The sequence below is a fragment of the Kogia breviceps genome, chromosome 7 (genome assembly GCF_026419965.1).
Source record: "Kogia breviceps isolate mKogBre1 chromosome 7, mKogBre1 haplotype 1, whole genome shotgun sequence".
NCBI classification, from domain to species: domain Eukaryota; kingdom Metazoa; phylum Chordata; class Mammalia; order Artiodactyla; family Physeteridae; genus Kogia; species Kogia breviceps.
Window position 1 is genome coordinate 61,940,189 of NC_081316.1, and position 16,178 is coordinate 61,956,366.

At 47.5% G+C, this 16,178-nt stretch overlaps 1 protein-coding gene across 10 annotated transcripts in view; it reads left to right on the forward strand.

Annotated features, from left to right (window-relative positions):
* TENM4 (teneurin transmembrane protein 4) overlaps window positions 1-16,178 on the forward strand; it is a 748,739-nt gene that overhangs the window by 674,289 nt on the left and 58,272 nt on the right. For 7 of the 10 annotated variants that reach the window (XM_067038410.1, XM_067038413.1, XM_067038415.1 and 4 more), the window contains 5 exons: window positions 408-669; window positions 4,769-5,036; window positions 7,666-7,809; window positions 10,916-11,165; window positions 13,341-13,361. In XM_067038410.1, the coding sequence (XP_066894511.1) occupies window positions 408-669; window positions 4,769-5,036; window positions 7,666-7,809; window positions 10,916-11,165; window positions 13,341-13,361 (945 nt within the window). The remainder of the gene's footprint in view (window positions 1-407; window positions 670-4,768; window positions 5,037-7,665; window positions 7,810-10,915; window positions 11,166-13,340; window positions 13,362-16,178) is intronic. The other 3 variants (XM_067038412.1, XM_067038414.1, XM_067038419.1) reach the window with 1 other exon arrangement.

Here is a 16,178-nt window from a genome sequence, read left to right on the forward strand (position 1 = left end):
ACAGGTTCGTGCCCCGGTCCGGGAAGATCCCACATGCCGCGGAGCGGCTTGGCCTGTGAGCCATGGCCGCTGAGCCTGTGCGTCCGGAGCCTGTGCTCCGCAACGGGAGAGGCTACAACAGTGAGAGGCCCGCGTATCGCAAAAAAAAAAAAAAAAAAAAAAAAAAACACAACAACAACAATAATGCTTTCTGGAAACTCTGTCACTGTTTGTGACCGCGGTCAAGTCTTTCAGATTTTAGAGTCTCCCTCAACGAGTGCTCAGATCCTTCGGTATAATTTTTTCTCCCTTCTCTGCCTCTCTTTCTCCTCCTTCCTCTTCTCCTCCTCCTCCTCCTCCTCATCTCCTGCGTCCTTCCTCTCCTGCCCCTCCCTCTCCTCTCCTTCTCACCCTCCCCTCCCAAACAGCTTTGACTTGGTCACAAATGGCGGCATCTCCATCATCCTGCGGTTCGAGCGGGCCCCCTTCATCACACAGGAGCACACCCTCTGGCTGCCTTGGGATCGCTTCTTTGTCATGGAAACCATCATCATGCGGCAGGAGGAGAATGAGATTCCCAGCTGTGACCTGAGCAACTTCGCCCGCCCCAACCCTGTCCTGTCTCCTTCCCCACTGACATCCTTCGCCAGCTCCTGTGCAGAGAAAGGCCCCATTGTTCCGGAAATTCAGGTACACCCAGCTTTCTTAACTGCATTTCTCCATGCCTTTATTTCATTTGGGAGGTGGAGGAGGATCTCAGAGACAGGGGAAAGAGACAGCCCATCAGCCCACCATCCAGACCCCAGCCGGCGTGCTGTGAGGCTATCATGGCCACCCCCTTACACACGTAATACACATGAGCCCTGTAAAGTGCCTGGCACCCTCCAGCATATAATAAATTCCCACTCCCTCTCCACTCTGCCACCCAGTTCACTTCCACGTCCCCTTTCCCCAACCTCCAGTGTCTCCCCCGCCCCTCCTTATTTCTGTTAAAAATAGCGATGATAGTTTCCACCAGGAGGAGTGAGGCAGAGGGTCCCAAATGTTTGCGTTGTACTAAAGTTTAAATGAGGAAACGTGTATGAGATACTTGGCACGATCTCTGGCACCTACTAAGTGCTCAGTGAATTTTAACCATTGTTACTACTAAGATTATTTTACACACACTGCCTTCATGCCAATTAATGAGTGCTTTGGCTCCCATCTATACATGCAAGTGCTTTACTTCATTATCATTAAAATGAAGTAATTTGGTAAAATGCATTTTAATCTGATAGAAACCAAGATGGATTCTTTGCCTAACAAAGCTGTGTGGACTTGAATTTCTTCTGCCATCCTGGCCCAATTTCTAATGGCAGAAACGAAGCCTGGGGAGGAGGAGGGATGGCAGTGCAGAAACTGGGGGAGGAGCCCCAGCCATCCCGCCGGCCTCCTGAGAGCTCTGGTGACGTGCAGGTTAATGATCTCCGGTGCTGGCAGAGCGGGGTGTTTAGTCATGTTTGTGTGTGTATTTCTTGCTGGGCTAAGCAGGCACATCTCTCCACTGCGCCCTGTTGAATGGCTTCAGACGCCAGCCCTCAAGAAGGAAACACAACCATTTCGGAATTCTCATTGCACCCATAGGTTGAAACCTCACTCCTTTTCATACATTCTGCGCTTGTCTCCTGTCTCCATCACCAGGCTGACCTTTCTTTTTTTTTTTAAACATCTTTATTGGAGTATAACTGTTTTACAATGGTGTGTTAGTTTCTGCTTTACAACAAAGTGAATCAGTTATACATATACATATGTTCCCATATCTCTTCCCTCTTGCGTCTCCCTCCCTCCCACCCCCGCATCCCACCCCTCTAGGTGGTCACAAACCACCTAGCTGATCTCCCTGTGCCATGTGGCTGCTTCCCACTAGCTATCTATTCTACATTTGGTAGTGTATATAGGTCCATGCCATTCTCTCACATCGTCACAGCGTACCCTTCCCCCTCCCCATACCCTCAAGTCCATGCTCTAGTAGGTCTGTTTTATTCCCGTCCTACCCCTAGTCTCTTCATGACATTTTTTTTCTTAGATTCCATATATATGTGTTAGCATACGGTATTTGTTTTTCTCCTTTTGACTGACTTCACTCTGTGTGACAGACTCCAGGTCCATCCACCTCACTACAAATAACTCAATTTCGTTTCTTTCTATGGCTAATATTCCATTGTATATATGTGCCACATCTTCTTTATCCATTCATCTGTTGATGGACACTTAGGTTGCTTCCATGCCCTGGCTATTGTAAATAGAGCTGCAATGAACATTTTGGTACATGACTCCTTTTGAATTATGGTTTTCTCAGGGTATATGCCCAGTAGTGGGATTGCTGGGTCGTATAGTAGTTCTATTTGTAGTTTTTTAAGGAACCTCCATACTGTTCTCCATAGTGGCTGTATCAATTTACATTCCCACCAGCAGTGCAAGAGGGTTCCCTTTTCTCCACACCCTCTCCAGCATTTATTGTCTCTAGATTTTTTGATGATAGCCATTCTGACCGGCGTGAGATGATATCTCATTGTAGTTTTGATTTGCATTTCTCTACTGATTAATGATGTTGAGCATTCTTTCATGTGTTTGTTGGCAATCTGTAGATCTTCTTTGGAGAAATGTCTATTTAGGTCTTCTGCCCATTTTTGGATTGGGTTGTTTGGTTTTTTTGTTATTGAGCTGCCTGAGTTGCTTATAAATTTTGGATATTAATCCTTGTCAGTTGCTTCATTTGCAACTGTTTTCTCCCATTCTGAGGGCTATCTTTTGGTCTTGTTTATGGTATCCTTTGCTGTGCAAAAGCTTTTAAGTTTCATTAGGTCCCATTTGTTTATTTTTGTTTTTATTTCCATTTCTCTAGGAGGTGGGTCAAAAAGGATCCTTCTGTGATTTATGTCATAGAGTGTTATGCCTATGGTTTCCTCTAAGAATTGATAGTGTCTGGCCTTACATTTAGGTCTTTAATCCATTTTGAGTTTATTTTTGTGTGTAGTGTTAGGGAATGTTCTAATTTCATACTTTTACATGTAGCTGTCCAGTTTTCCCAGCACCACTTATTGAAGAGCCTGTCTTTTCTCCACTGTGTATTCTTGCCTCCTTTATCAAAGATAAGGTGACCATATGTGTGTGGGTTTATCTCTGGGCTTTCTATCCTGTTCCATTGATCTATATTTCTGTTTTTGTCAGGCTGACCTTTCTTATGGAAAAGGAGACAGGAGTGGAGACAGAACTTGCTGGGGAGGGGTGATTTGTTACTCAGCACTGGTTCAGCTCCAGCGAGACATCTCCCCAGGAGCAGGGACTTTGAAACAAATGAGGTGAAAGGTACCCCTCTCTTTACAGTGCTCCCTGGGCTGGGTGTCTATGAGCCCAGCTGGGTCACAAAAACCTTGCTTATTTTCAGATTCATGAAATACATGAAAACAAACTCTTGGGTTTTCCCAGTCCTGTCATTGGCTAGCCTTTGCAAGTACAGGGAGATGTACATTTTGAAGGGTATGTTAAGGAGAGTAAATATTTATGGCAGCATCTGGATGGCACTCAAGCCCGGCTTTGCCTAGAACTTGTGAGCTGAAATTTAGGAAGATTGCTTTGGTGTAGGCCCAATCCCGAAAGTGTCGTGTGTTCAGGAGAATGGGTTGGGGTGGGAGTTCACACCCATCTATGACATGGACTGAAAGGAAGAGGCTTTCTTTGTGAAGGCCCAGTTCCCCTGTGACCGCAAGGGTAAAATAATCATTGTCCTTTTAATGGATACGTTAGCCTCAATTGATTTAACGTCCCCTTCTTGAAACAGAGCACAGAGCATCAAGCCAATAAAAGTTTTCCACCTTTGCCATGTGCCTGGGAATCTTGGCATTAATTTCAACTTCCCATCTTGGAGCTGAGCCCATCGCACCAGTAGCTAAAGCACTGCCTTTGCCACCACTCTGCCCCTCTGGCACAGCCTTGGAGCACGCAGACTCCATGCAACCCATCTGTCCTCTTTCTACTGATGAGCTGGGGGCCTTAGCTGCAGGTCCTTGGCAGCCTGTGTTCCCAAGCCTGCATAATGGTTCGGTCCACATCTCTAGCCTCTGTTTACCTTCCTGAAGAGGAAAGCCACTTGTAACAGATCTTCCTTTAGGAAAGTTTTGAGAGAGAAGCAGGCCTTCTCATGGAGCCACCTGTCCACATGGGTCGGAGGGAACTTCCCAGTGTCCCCTGCTTCCAGCACCAGCAGTACCGTCATCATTAGTAACATTTACTGAGTGTCCGTTCTGTGCTGGGCACTTTATGTATGTGACCTTACCCAGTCCTCAGACTAATCCAGGGAGGAAACAGAGATTCAGAGGTTCCATGAGTTTTCTGGGATGACACAGCTAGTGAATGAAAGGTGACGATATGATAAATACTTTACACGTGTTATCCTCTCATTAATGCAATGAGATGAGCATCGTCATGCCTGCTGAAAGGAGGAACTTAAGGCTTATGGAGGCAGGGATGTACCGAGGAAGAGCTGCCCTGGAAACCAGGGCTTCTGACTCTCCTTTTCCGCCCACACCCTTCCCTCCCTTCTCTTCCTTTCTTCCCCTCCCCTTCACACTCCGCTTCCTCTTCTCTCTTCTTTTCACTCTCCTAGTTCCTACTCCTCCTCTCCCCTTCTCTCCTCCTCCTTCTCTGCATCCTCCTCTGCCTCTTGAACACCCAGAGTATGTGGGGCTGTGGCCACCTTCCCTCCACCAGTGATTCTGTGACCGTCACCTGCTGTGATCTGTCTCTCTAGGCTCTGCAGGAGGAAATCGCCATCTCTGGCTGCAAGATGAGGCTGAGCTACCTGAGCAGCCGTACCCCCGGCTACAAATCTGTCCTGAGGATCAGCCTCACCCACAGCACCATCCCCTTCAACCTCATGAAGGTCCACCTCATGGTGGCGGTTGAGGGCCGCCTCTTCAGGAAGTGGTTTGCTGCAGCTCCAGACTTGTCCTATTATTTCCTCTGGGACAAGACAGACGTCTACAACCAGAAGGTGTTTGGGCTCTCGGAAGCCTTCGGTAAGCCTTCCAGCCACAGGCCTCAATGCCATCCTCAGAGAGACAGTAAGACTTGGGGGGACGGGGCTCTTTTTCTACCTCCCTTGTTTCTTCTTCCTCCCGTTCTCTTCTCAGAAATACCTAAGGTCTAGTTGGCCGTCAGGACCTTTCAGTGACCATCCATGACCTAAAAGAAAGTACTCAAAGACCTGCATGTGGAAAACTTGACCATTAAAAAAGAGGGTTACAGAGGCTTCCCTGGTGGCACAGTGGTTGAGAGTCCGCCTGCTGATGCAGGGGACACGGGTTCGTGCCCTGGTCCAGGAGGATCCCACATGCCGCGGAGCGGCTGGGCCCGTGGACCGTGGCCGCTGGGCCTGCGCGTCCAGAGCCTCTGCTCCACAACGGGAGAGGCCACAGCGGTGAGAGGCCCGCGTACCACAAAAAAAAAAAAAAAAAGAGGGTTACAAAACCAAAAAGGCCCTTGAAGAGCACCGTGGTGTTACGTGATGGGCTGAAAGAGGCTGGTGCCGCAGAGATAGAGCCATGTGGACATTGCCCCAGCCCTGCCCTCCCCCCTCCCCCAGCCGTTGGGCCTGAACTTACCCATTAAAAATATGGGAGTTTGGAGCTTCTGGGTTTCTTCAGTCTTATTGAGGTGCAGGAGCAAAGATTCTTCCCTCATCAGAAAGGCTTTTTGGCCTCTTTACCTCCATTCCAATCAGAGAGTCTCTTTGTTGATGTTATTGCTGTTTTTCTCTAAGATGAAGCAGAAGGTGACTACCGCCTCACCTGGAGTTCCAGCCCCACTCGGACCTTGGGCTTCCAGAGCTGGGGCTGTGCTCATCTCAGCTTCCGGATGAGAACAAGGCTCCACGAAGGGTTCAGAGCTGGATCGTTAGCAGTCCTAACCCCTGCAGGGCTAATCCTCCAAGCACTTAGAGTAACAGCCCGGGAAATCCCTCTCAACTTGAACCTCATCCCCTTTCTAGATTCGGCAAAGGCAGAGTGAGGAAGCAGATGAGAAGTAATGAAGAAAGAAAGAGAGAAAGAGGGAGGGAGGGAGGGAAAGCAATAAGAGAGTGTCTGTTGAGCATCTGCTCTGGGTGATGTACTCCCTGTACACTGGTATCTCGGTTAATCCTTACAACACCCCTGTGAGTCAGAAATTGTCCTCGTATTCTGCATGAGGAAGCTGAGGACCAGAGAGGTGAGGTGACTTCCCAAGACCACACAAGGAAGGAACTGAGCTGGGTTTACCCAAGATCTCCCCTGTAGTTTTGCATCCAGCCCTACCCCATAGGGCACACTGGGAGCAAAGATGCCATCCGTCACTGTTTACGACCCCTTCTGTAAACCAAACTACTTCTATGGTCTCTTCAAAATCAGTGAAGTCTTACTCCCTCTTTAGACGAAATGAGCACATTTAGTGCCCACCAGCCGGTTAAGGTCTCTCTGCCCAGAGACGTCAAGGGCTGAGGTTTGCTTTCCTGAGATGACAGGGGACCAGTAGGAGGCAGAGCGGCTGCTTAAGGGACTCAAGGTCATAGGGAAGAGGTCACAGGGACATCTTCCAATGCATTCGCTCCTGCCATAGCGGGCCAGCAATCTCTTAGGGCACCTAAAGGAAACTTTAAGGGGCCGCCCAGTTGTTCATTCCTATCTTGATCATGTGATAGAGCATTGCCCAGTGGAAAATAACATCTACACAGAAAGATACTTGGAAGAAATGGCATTCTTGTCTCTGCCAGTTCCTTTCCATAGGGCAGTTACTGGGATTTTCACAAACCCAGGCTCAGGGAGCCTGCCACGGTTAGCCTGCCTCCCAGTGACCCAGGAGGCCTGGATTTGTGAACCAAAAGCAAAACCAGGGATTTTCAAGTTTTGAGACCTCAGAGCAACTTCTAGCTTTCAGAGTTCCCTAACTGAGCTCCTTTTCCATGTATTCATTATAAATGACTTTTAAGTTTTTTCTTTATTAAAGTATTACCATGTTCATTAATAAAAATGTGGTAATTGGACCAAAAAAAAAGAAATAGAGTCAAACATATTTCTGTAAACAAATATAACTACTTGATAACATTAAACTTTATTTTCTTTTTTCATGTATAGTTTTTTTTAACAGAGATTTAATACCGTATATAACCAGTCCTTTCAACTCAGCATTACCCCATTAGCACTTTTCCGTGTCACCCTGTGATCTTCATAACCATAATTTCCAGTGGCTGCATAATATTCCTCAGGTGGATACACTTGGTTTGCTCAACCTCTCACCCCCTTTGGACCTTTAGATTACTTCCAACTTTCCACTATTATGTATAATGCTGCAGTGAAGGCTTTAGTGCCTAAAGTATTTTCCATACTAAAGATTATTTCCCTGGAATCGATTCACCTGGGTCCTTCACCTGGGTCCTTCATAGGGTATTTAGAACATTTGTTTAATGTTTCCTAATGATGTACGATTGCTCTCCAAAAAGGATGTTCAGGCTCAGCCTTCCACTGTTAGTGTTGCAAATAGGTCTGGTTACCACTCAGGAATTTGATCCTGCTTCGTTTTCTACCAAAGACAAGCAGGGGCCTTGCATGCAGATCTAAAGCCAAAGAAGAGGTTTTGCTCACCTGTGCATTTTGTGCCTTTTGTTTTCTACAGTTTCTGTGGGTTATGAGTATGAATCCTGCCCAGATCTGATCCTGTGGGAAAAAAGAACAGCAGTTCTACAGGGCTATGAAATCGATGCTTCCAAGCTGGGAGGATGGAGCCTGGACAAACATCATGCCCTCAACATCCAAAGCGGTGAGTGGATGAGTACAATTTCAGGAACCAGGTCACGGTGTGACCCTTTTCTCATATGCTTTTTTCCCTGCAAGGCAAAAAACAGACACTTCAAATTACATAGTCTTATATGTGATCAGTCGGTCAGAAGCGTTAATACAGACATTCCTTGGCTACCTTGTCACTGCTAGGCAGCGGGGATGCAGAAGTGAAGGGCTTCAAGGGTTTACACTCTGGTTGAGACAAACACTTCCCAGGCAGTTTCCACGCTGTGCCAGGGACAGTGCCGTCACAGAGGGGAGCCAGGGACACTCTGGGGGCTGTAGAAGAGGAGCACCTGACTCAGCTTCTTGGTTCAGCAGGGTGTCTCTTGGGAGAGAACTTCTGAACTGAGTCTCAAAGGGTCTATAGGATTAGCCCTGTATGTCAAGAAGGGAGAACTTTCTAGGCAGAGAGCACAGCATGTGCCAAAGCACTGAAGCTTGAAAGAAGAGTAATTGGAGAGAAGGTTCATTGCAGTTTGAGCAAAGGGTGAAATGAAGGGAATAGCAAAAGCCAGAGCCGGGGGCTTGAACAGCTGGAGCCCCAGGTAAGAAGATTAGAACTTTCAACTCCATCCAGAGGCAGATCTCAAGCCTCTGAAAGGTTTAAAGCATGCAAGTGACACAGTCGGATCTGTAGTTTAGACAGCCCCCTCCGACTGTGCCCCAGGATGGGACAGGTAAACATGGTAATGATGTCAGATCTCTCCTGCCTAATCTGTAGATGCAAGAATGCTTATCAAAGCCACTGCTTTGATGTTTGGGGGGTGTGGGAATTGAAAAACTAATTCTAAAGTTTATAATAGAATAAAGATTTGTAAATAGATAAGGCAGTCTTTAAAATAAGAACCAAAGGGCTTCCCTGGTGGCGCAGTGGTTGGGAGTCCGCCTGCCGATGCAGGGGTCGCGGGTTCGTGCCCTGGTCCGGGAGGATCCCGCGTGCCGCGGAGCGGCTGGGCCCGTGGGCCGTGGCCGCTGGGCCTGCGCGTCCGGGGCCTGTGCTCCGCGACGGGAGAGGCCACGGCAGTGGGAGGCCCGCATACCACCAAAAAAAAAAAAAAAAAAAAAAAAAATAAGAACCAAAAAAGAGGCACTTGCCAGATGTTAAGATATCTTAGGAAAACTGCAACACTTAAAACTGTGTGGGGCTTCCCTGGTGGCGCAGTGGTTGAGAGTCCGCCTGCCGATGCAGGGGACACGGGTTCGTGCCCCGGTCCGGGAAGATCCCACATGCCGCAGAGCGGCTGGGCCCGTGAGCCATGGCCGCTGAGCCTGCACGTCCGGAGCCTGTGCTCCGCAACGGGAGAGGCCACAACAGTGAGAGGCCCGCGTACCACAAACAAACAAAAACTGTGTGGTGCTGTCACAGGAACAGAGAAATAGATTCCATGGGATAGAACAGGGCATCCAGAAACTGACCTGTGAGTAGTAATTAGGACTACGTTTGGCCATGAGTGTCAGAAAAGCCAAAATAACAGAGTTGCAAACAAGGTAAAAGTTTGTTTCTCACTCACCTGAAAGTCTGGAGGTAGGTGATCCAAGGCTGGTTTAAACCTCTGCAGGGTTGTTCTACTCAGGCCTCCATCCCCAAGGTCATGGTCCAAGGTGACTGCTTCAGCTCCAGCCTTCACATCTACTTTCCAGCCAGCAGGAGGGAGGAAAAGGACTGACAGCAAGCCCCTTCCATTGTAGGGACACCTCCCAGCAGCTGCCCACACCACTTCCACACCTTCAACCAGTTACCTGCCAAGTGTAGCTGCAGAGGGGGCTGGGGATTGTAGTCAGTACCAGACAGTCACATGTCCAGCTGAACAGCACAGTTCTGTAACTACAGAAGAAGGACAGGATGGATAGGGTACAAGTTCCTGCCACGCCCCATGTATACATGCTATATGGTAGAGGTAGCATCACATATCAGCGGAGGATGAATAGGTGTTTTAGAAATTGGTATTGGGGGAAATGGGCACAATGTGTGGAGGAAAAAATTAAGTTCACACTGTACACAAAATAAATTTAAAAGTTTGATTAAAGAGCTAAATTTGAAAGATCTTTAAAGTTAATAGAAGAAAATACAGGAGAATGTATTTATGATCTCAGAGAAGGATTCCCTAAAACCCTAAAAAAAGCACGAACGTTAGAATTGAAAAATGGTTGATTAGACTACGTAAAAATGAAAGACGTCTGTTCAATAAAGGGCAAAGCTAACAGTTGACAGCCTGGGAGAAGATTCTTGTGACCATAAAAACCAAAACTCACTCAAAGCTTCAGTATGGAAGGGGTGAGGCTGGAGGCAGAGAGTCCAATTAGGAGGCTGTAGCAACAGTACAAGAGTTAAAGGATGAGCTGGGCCTGAGAAGAGACAGTATAGATATGGGATGCAGCTTGCACACCATTGAGGTCAATCCCTTCATTTTACTGGTGGGGAGACTGGGGCCCAAGGGCAGTTAAAGCACTGAAGAGACCCATGCAAGATCTGGGATCAGCCCATTAGTATCAAAATCAGGTATAAACCCCAGTCTCTTGACTCCACCTCAGTGAGAAGAGTCTGGAAGTTTCACTTGTGTATTTCTATGAACATTTACTGGTACCTGCTCTGTGTCAGGTCTGTGCTAGGCCGTGGGAATACAGAAGGGAAAAGACCTTGTCTCTGCACATGAAATGGTCTCACTCTAAAGAGAGAAAACAGATAAGTGCAATAAAGAATTCTGTGCCGTGATGGAGATGTAGACTAGGCACGTGAGGTGTGTTCAGTCTATTTGAGAGGCAGCAGGGCTGAATGATTCAGAGCCTGGACTCAGAAGAGCTTCTGCTGTCACTGTGTGATGTCAGGTCTCCCCTGTTAATACAGGGAGCATAATGGCACCTGTTTTACACACTTGTCATGGGAATTCAATCAGCAAAGCAGTGTGGCCTGTCCAGGACGGCCTGGGTTTCGTTATGGGGTGAGGCAGCCTTGGGAGATGAGTCTGGAAATGGTAGGCAGGGATCTGGCATTCCTTGCAAAAGCAAGGCGACCCTGTGGCCGGCCACAGGAGAGAGCCGTCTCCTGCTCCATCGGTGATTCTGTGCTTCTGTCCTTGTCCCAGGCATCTTGCACAAAGGGAACGGGGAGAACCAGTTTGTGTCTCAGCAGCCTCCTGTCATCGGGAGCATCATGGGCAATGGGCGCCGGAGAAGCATCTCCTGCCCCAGCTGCAACGGCCTTGCTGACGGCAACAAGCTCCTGGCCCCCGTGGCCCTCACGTGCAGCTCCGACGGGAGCCTCTACGTGGGAGATTTCAACTACATCCGAAGGATCTTCCCCTCCGGGAACGTCACCAACATCCTGGAGTTGAGGTATGTAAGGTGAGGCCTTCCTCACCGTTCCTAATATGTCCCTTTGCAATCCTGTGGGCCCACCTGGCATGACCCACCAGCCCGAGAAGGGGACAGAATAGAGCCTCACCTGTCACTCCCCAGAGGCCAAACTCTGAGCTGGGGGCTCTGGGGAAGCAGGCGCTGCTTATCACGGGGCACTGCAATGAAGACAAACTGCCCTTGGAACAGGGAGATATCTTGGCATCCAGATGCTGTAGAAGGCTGCTGGCAACCGAGAAGCCCTTGGAAGCCCTCGAATCTATTTTCTGTTTCCTGGCACCAAACTGGTTGGAATTCGTCACATGAGTCTTCTTCTAAGGACAAGGGATGGTGTCACGGACTAGGCCCTGGTGCCAGTGTCACCGAGCCTGGCCCTCTTACTTAACACGTGTCGGAGTTAGGAGAAGTTCCCTGCAGCTGCCCCATACTGAGATAAGGCCCACGGGCTGCTCCTAAGACGCAGAGGTGCAGCAGAGCCAGCTGTCAGCCTCTCCTTGTCTGCATTCTGACCATGAGGGATGGAGCACAGCCACACTCACAGCTCGGGGAAGGGCCTCATATGTCGGATGTCTCTACGCCTCCCTAAACCAGATCTTTTCGGAACCAGACCAATCACAGGGTGGGTTCCAGGGTTATAGAGAAGCTGTGGTTAGAGATAGGGGAGCCCGACTCTCCCTTTCAGGAGAAATTGTACCAAGTTCCTCACAACTGTTTTAGGGAATGGGATCTGCCCATTTCCTGGGCTGGGGTCCATGTGAGCAGGACGGGCCCTTGAGCTGGAAAGCGGCCAGGGGAAAAGGAAACTCTCTTTTTGCGAGGCCTCTTCTGTTTGCCTAGTATAACAGTTCTGCACGATACGTATTACTATTGCCCTGACAAATAAGATAAAGGAGACTCAGGGAATTTAAGGAATCTGCCCAAGGTCCAGCTTGGCAGGCCCAACCCAGAAGGCCATCACGCAGTCTGCCTCACCCAAGAATTGTCACATGGCCCGGTGAGGACCACCGTGGCTGAATGCCATGTTTAGTTATTCCCGGGAGGTAAGTGCCTGCTGAGAGTCTCACTCTGCAGCACGCACGAGAGAGGAGGGGAAGGCTCACTGGCTGACCACAGCTGTCACGGCCCTCAAGATGAGGGTGCTGGTACTCACCGACCCACACAGGCACAAAGGAAGGAGAAGGTCTTTGGCCACGAGAAAATCAGCAGCTCCCATTCTGTAGACTCATAGGAAATCAGGTATCAGGCTGAATGAGAAGCAGGCCACTGATGGGATATTATCTGCCTTTTTTTCCTCTCTTTTATGAGTTTGACCAGTGTAGACATCTGCCAGAGAAGAGGGAACTCTTGAGTGTATTTACTTTAGTCAGCTGCTCATATTATCTTTCTCTTTCCCGTGCCATGATGGAACGAGCCGCGGGCTACGGGGTCAGCCTACCTTAGCAGAGAAACTAGAACTGGACCACTTACTCTCTCTGGGCCTCCATTTTTACATCTTTTAAATAAGAGACCCCCATTTTCCCTGTCTCCCTGCCACAGCTGTGGGGAGATCGTGAAAGACAGTGGGTAAGGAAGGGAGAAGTAAATTAAATTTGGAAAGAAAAACAAATTTGTTGACATACTATCATCTTGGTATATTTTCTTCCAGTCTTTTTTCCCAGGCCTGTTTCTCTGTGTCACCCTCTCCCTTCTAATTAGAGTGTATCTCCAATTCAGTATTGTATTCTGAGGAGGATTGTGATAGGCTACGCAGGTTTGGGTAGCCCTCCATCGGGCAGTGTGCACACGGAGATGCAGCTTTGAGTGTGTGTATCTCTGGGAGTGCGTCTCTGTACAGGGGAGCGAATCGACTATTCCAGCCTCTGTCTGACCCTGGTGAAAGCAGCCTGGGTCAACCTCATCCTCTTCCCGTAAGTCAGCAGTGTTGACGCAGGTGAAATCATGCCTCTTCTGTGATACGTAGCTGCTTATAAGGGAGCTCACTGACAAGTAATAGCCAATATGAAATATATCAGTGTCAGAGGTGCTAAGTCTTTATTTACTATAGTATTGTACAGGACCATTGCTGTCAAGTTTTCAGGCTGCTAATAATGCTTCTAACCCTGCTGCTAACACTTCATTCTTTCTTCTATTCCCTGCTCTCCTGTCTTCTGTCAGAAATAAAGATTTCAGACATAGGTAAGCCAACCGGTGGAGAATTTCCTTTCTCTCCCGTGCCTTGTTGCATGCTGTATGGTAAGCTGCACCTGTCAATTTCAGATCGCTCAACGGCAAACGAATCCTGTGTGATTGGATCGGATTGGGGGTAAATCAGCTACAATGAGAAAAAGTCATTAATAATGGTGGGGGTGGGTTGGGAGAGCCTGAACTCCTTTCATCTCTACCAAAGTGCAGCACTTACTCTGATCATTTGTGGACATGACAGACTGAGTAATAGGGGGAAATTTTAACCTTGGCATAGTAATTTGAACATCCCAGTCTGCTTATCCTCAGAATGAATGATGACATTATCCTAACTGTGTTGAGTGACTTGGAGGGTCACAGTGGGAAGTCCTGAGAATGTCTCATTCAGGCAAAGGTCCTGGAAGAAGACAGGCTTCAGATTCGTATTTCGGTGGGCATTCCAGGTGCCTTGGCTTTGGAGGCTGGGTTGCTAGGGGACCTCTCCAGAAGGTCTGCCAGCAAGGAGAGAATGGGGGAATTTCCAGACCATACAGACCACCCAAAGGGAGCAACCCCCAAACAGGAACTTTGTCACAGAGTAGATTTGTCGTGTAGGCTCACAGTGACCCCGCGGCAAGCAGAAGTGGTCCTCGTCAGACACACCGAGAGGAATGTCTGCCTGTCAGCATCCCCTGTCATTGTGGCACTCATCTGACTCCTGGGTACTGGTCACCTCAGAGTCCCCAAGCCTCACACACATCTGGGTGACTTGAACATAGCCATGGCAGATGGGGATGTGGCTTACACTGATACCCAGGTGACTCTCAGTTACCCATGTGTGGCTCAGATCAAAGTGGCACATGGGGTGGTGCTTACTTGGGATAAGGATGGTAGAAAGAGTCAGACAGACCCAGAAATCCAATAACGTTTATGTCCATGTCCATAATTACATTATTAATGTAATTAATAACTATATAGATATAATTAGATATAGTAATAATGTAACAATCATATATAGTCTTTTAAGAAAATAATAATAACATGTAGAGAGCATTTAATGTGTAGCAGAGAAGGGGTTAAGTGTTTTACATGGATTATAGCAGTTCACCCCCAAACCACCCTGTGACATAGGTATTCATGATACATCCAATTTACAGATGAGAAAACTGAAGCTCCCCAACTGTGTGACCTTGAAAAATTTATTTCATCTGTCTGATCATTAGTTTCTAACTTGAGGATAATAAAATCTCCCTTGGGGCTTCCCTGGTGGCGCACTGGTTAAGAATCCGCCTGCCAATGCGGAGGACACGGGTTCGAGCCCTGGTCCGGGAAGATCCCACATGTCACGGAGCTCCTAAGCCTGTGTGCCACAACTACTGAGCCTGCACTCTGGAGCCCGCAAGCCACAACTACTGAGCCCACGTGCCACAACTACTGAAGTCTGCATGCCTAGAGCCCATGCTTCACAACAAGAGAAGCCACTGCAATGAGAAGCCCTCGCACCACAACGAAGAGTAGCCCCCACTCGCCGCAACTAGAGAAAGCCCACGTGTAGCAACAAAGACCCAACGCAGCCAAAAATAAATAATAAATAAATAAATAAAAATTTTTTAAAAATAGAGCAACACAAATACAAAAGAGAACAATATAAAGGAAAAACATTTTAAAATAAAAAATTTTTAAAATAAAAAATTTTTAAAATAAAATAAAATCTCCCTTGGAGAGAGGAGCACTAATGATTTATTATTATTATTACTATTATTATCATCATCATAACAACTATGATGATTATGTCTCCATTTTTCCCCAAAAAGGAATTCAGTCCTCTTACAACCAAAGACACACGTATTAAAGTAAATTAAATAGAGTTTGGGAATCAGAGAAAAAGGAGGAAACACATATATGTGATTACACATCAAATAAGACTCTGAGCTTCCTGGAAGCCAGATTAAACAGGGAAACATAATTGTTTTCATGGTTTACATCATCAGAAATGGGAAAATATGCCCACTTCTAAGCAGAGGAATATTTTTTCCTGACACTGAAATAGAAAAGAGATTTCTAAAGATCTTTATATGGATGATACTGAACTATGAATTGATATGTGTCCTCAAGTTCAGTTTTATAGAAAACACGGTACATTTCATATGAAAATCTTGGAGGGGGCTTCCCTGGTGGCGCAATGGTTGAGAGTCCACCTGCCGATGCAGGAGACACAGGTTCGTGCCCCGGTCCGGGAGGATCCCACATGCCGCGGAGCAGCTAGTCCCGTGAGCCATGGCCGCTGAGCCTGCGCATCCAGAGCCTGTGCTCTGCAACGGGGGAGGCCACAACAGTGAGAGGCCCGCGTACAGCAAAAAAAAAAAAAAAAAAAAAAAAGAAAGAAAGAAAATATTGGATGAAAACCTAGCATTTATCACTAAAATGGTAACTGCCTGGGACACAACCGGGATACAGAGGGACCTAGCCAGGAAGAGTTAGGAGCCAGGGCACTTGTCCAGCTTTGCTGTGTATTCATGTGGCCTTGAGCTGGTCACTTAGCTTTTCTGGTTTCCAATTGCATCATCTATAAATTGAGAGAGCTGTGGTTTTGGTACCTTTTGTTTATGGCTTTTAGCAATCTTTTGATGTATCCATGGTATGATTTCAGGGCTGGATTCCTGGCGTCTCTCAATTCATTGTTTCCTCACGTGCTAAAACCTATTTAGAAAGTGAACCAAAGTGGAAGGGAAAAACAATTTTTTTCTGCCTTCCAGTTTTCTAAAGACAATCGGGAGGGAAAAGACCAGGGCTCCGGCTCTGATTTTAACTGGTACCTGGATATTGGTAAAT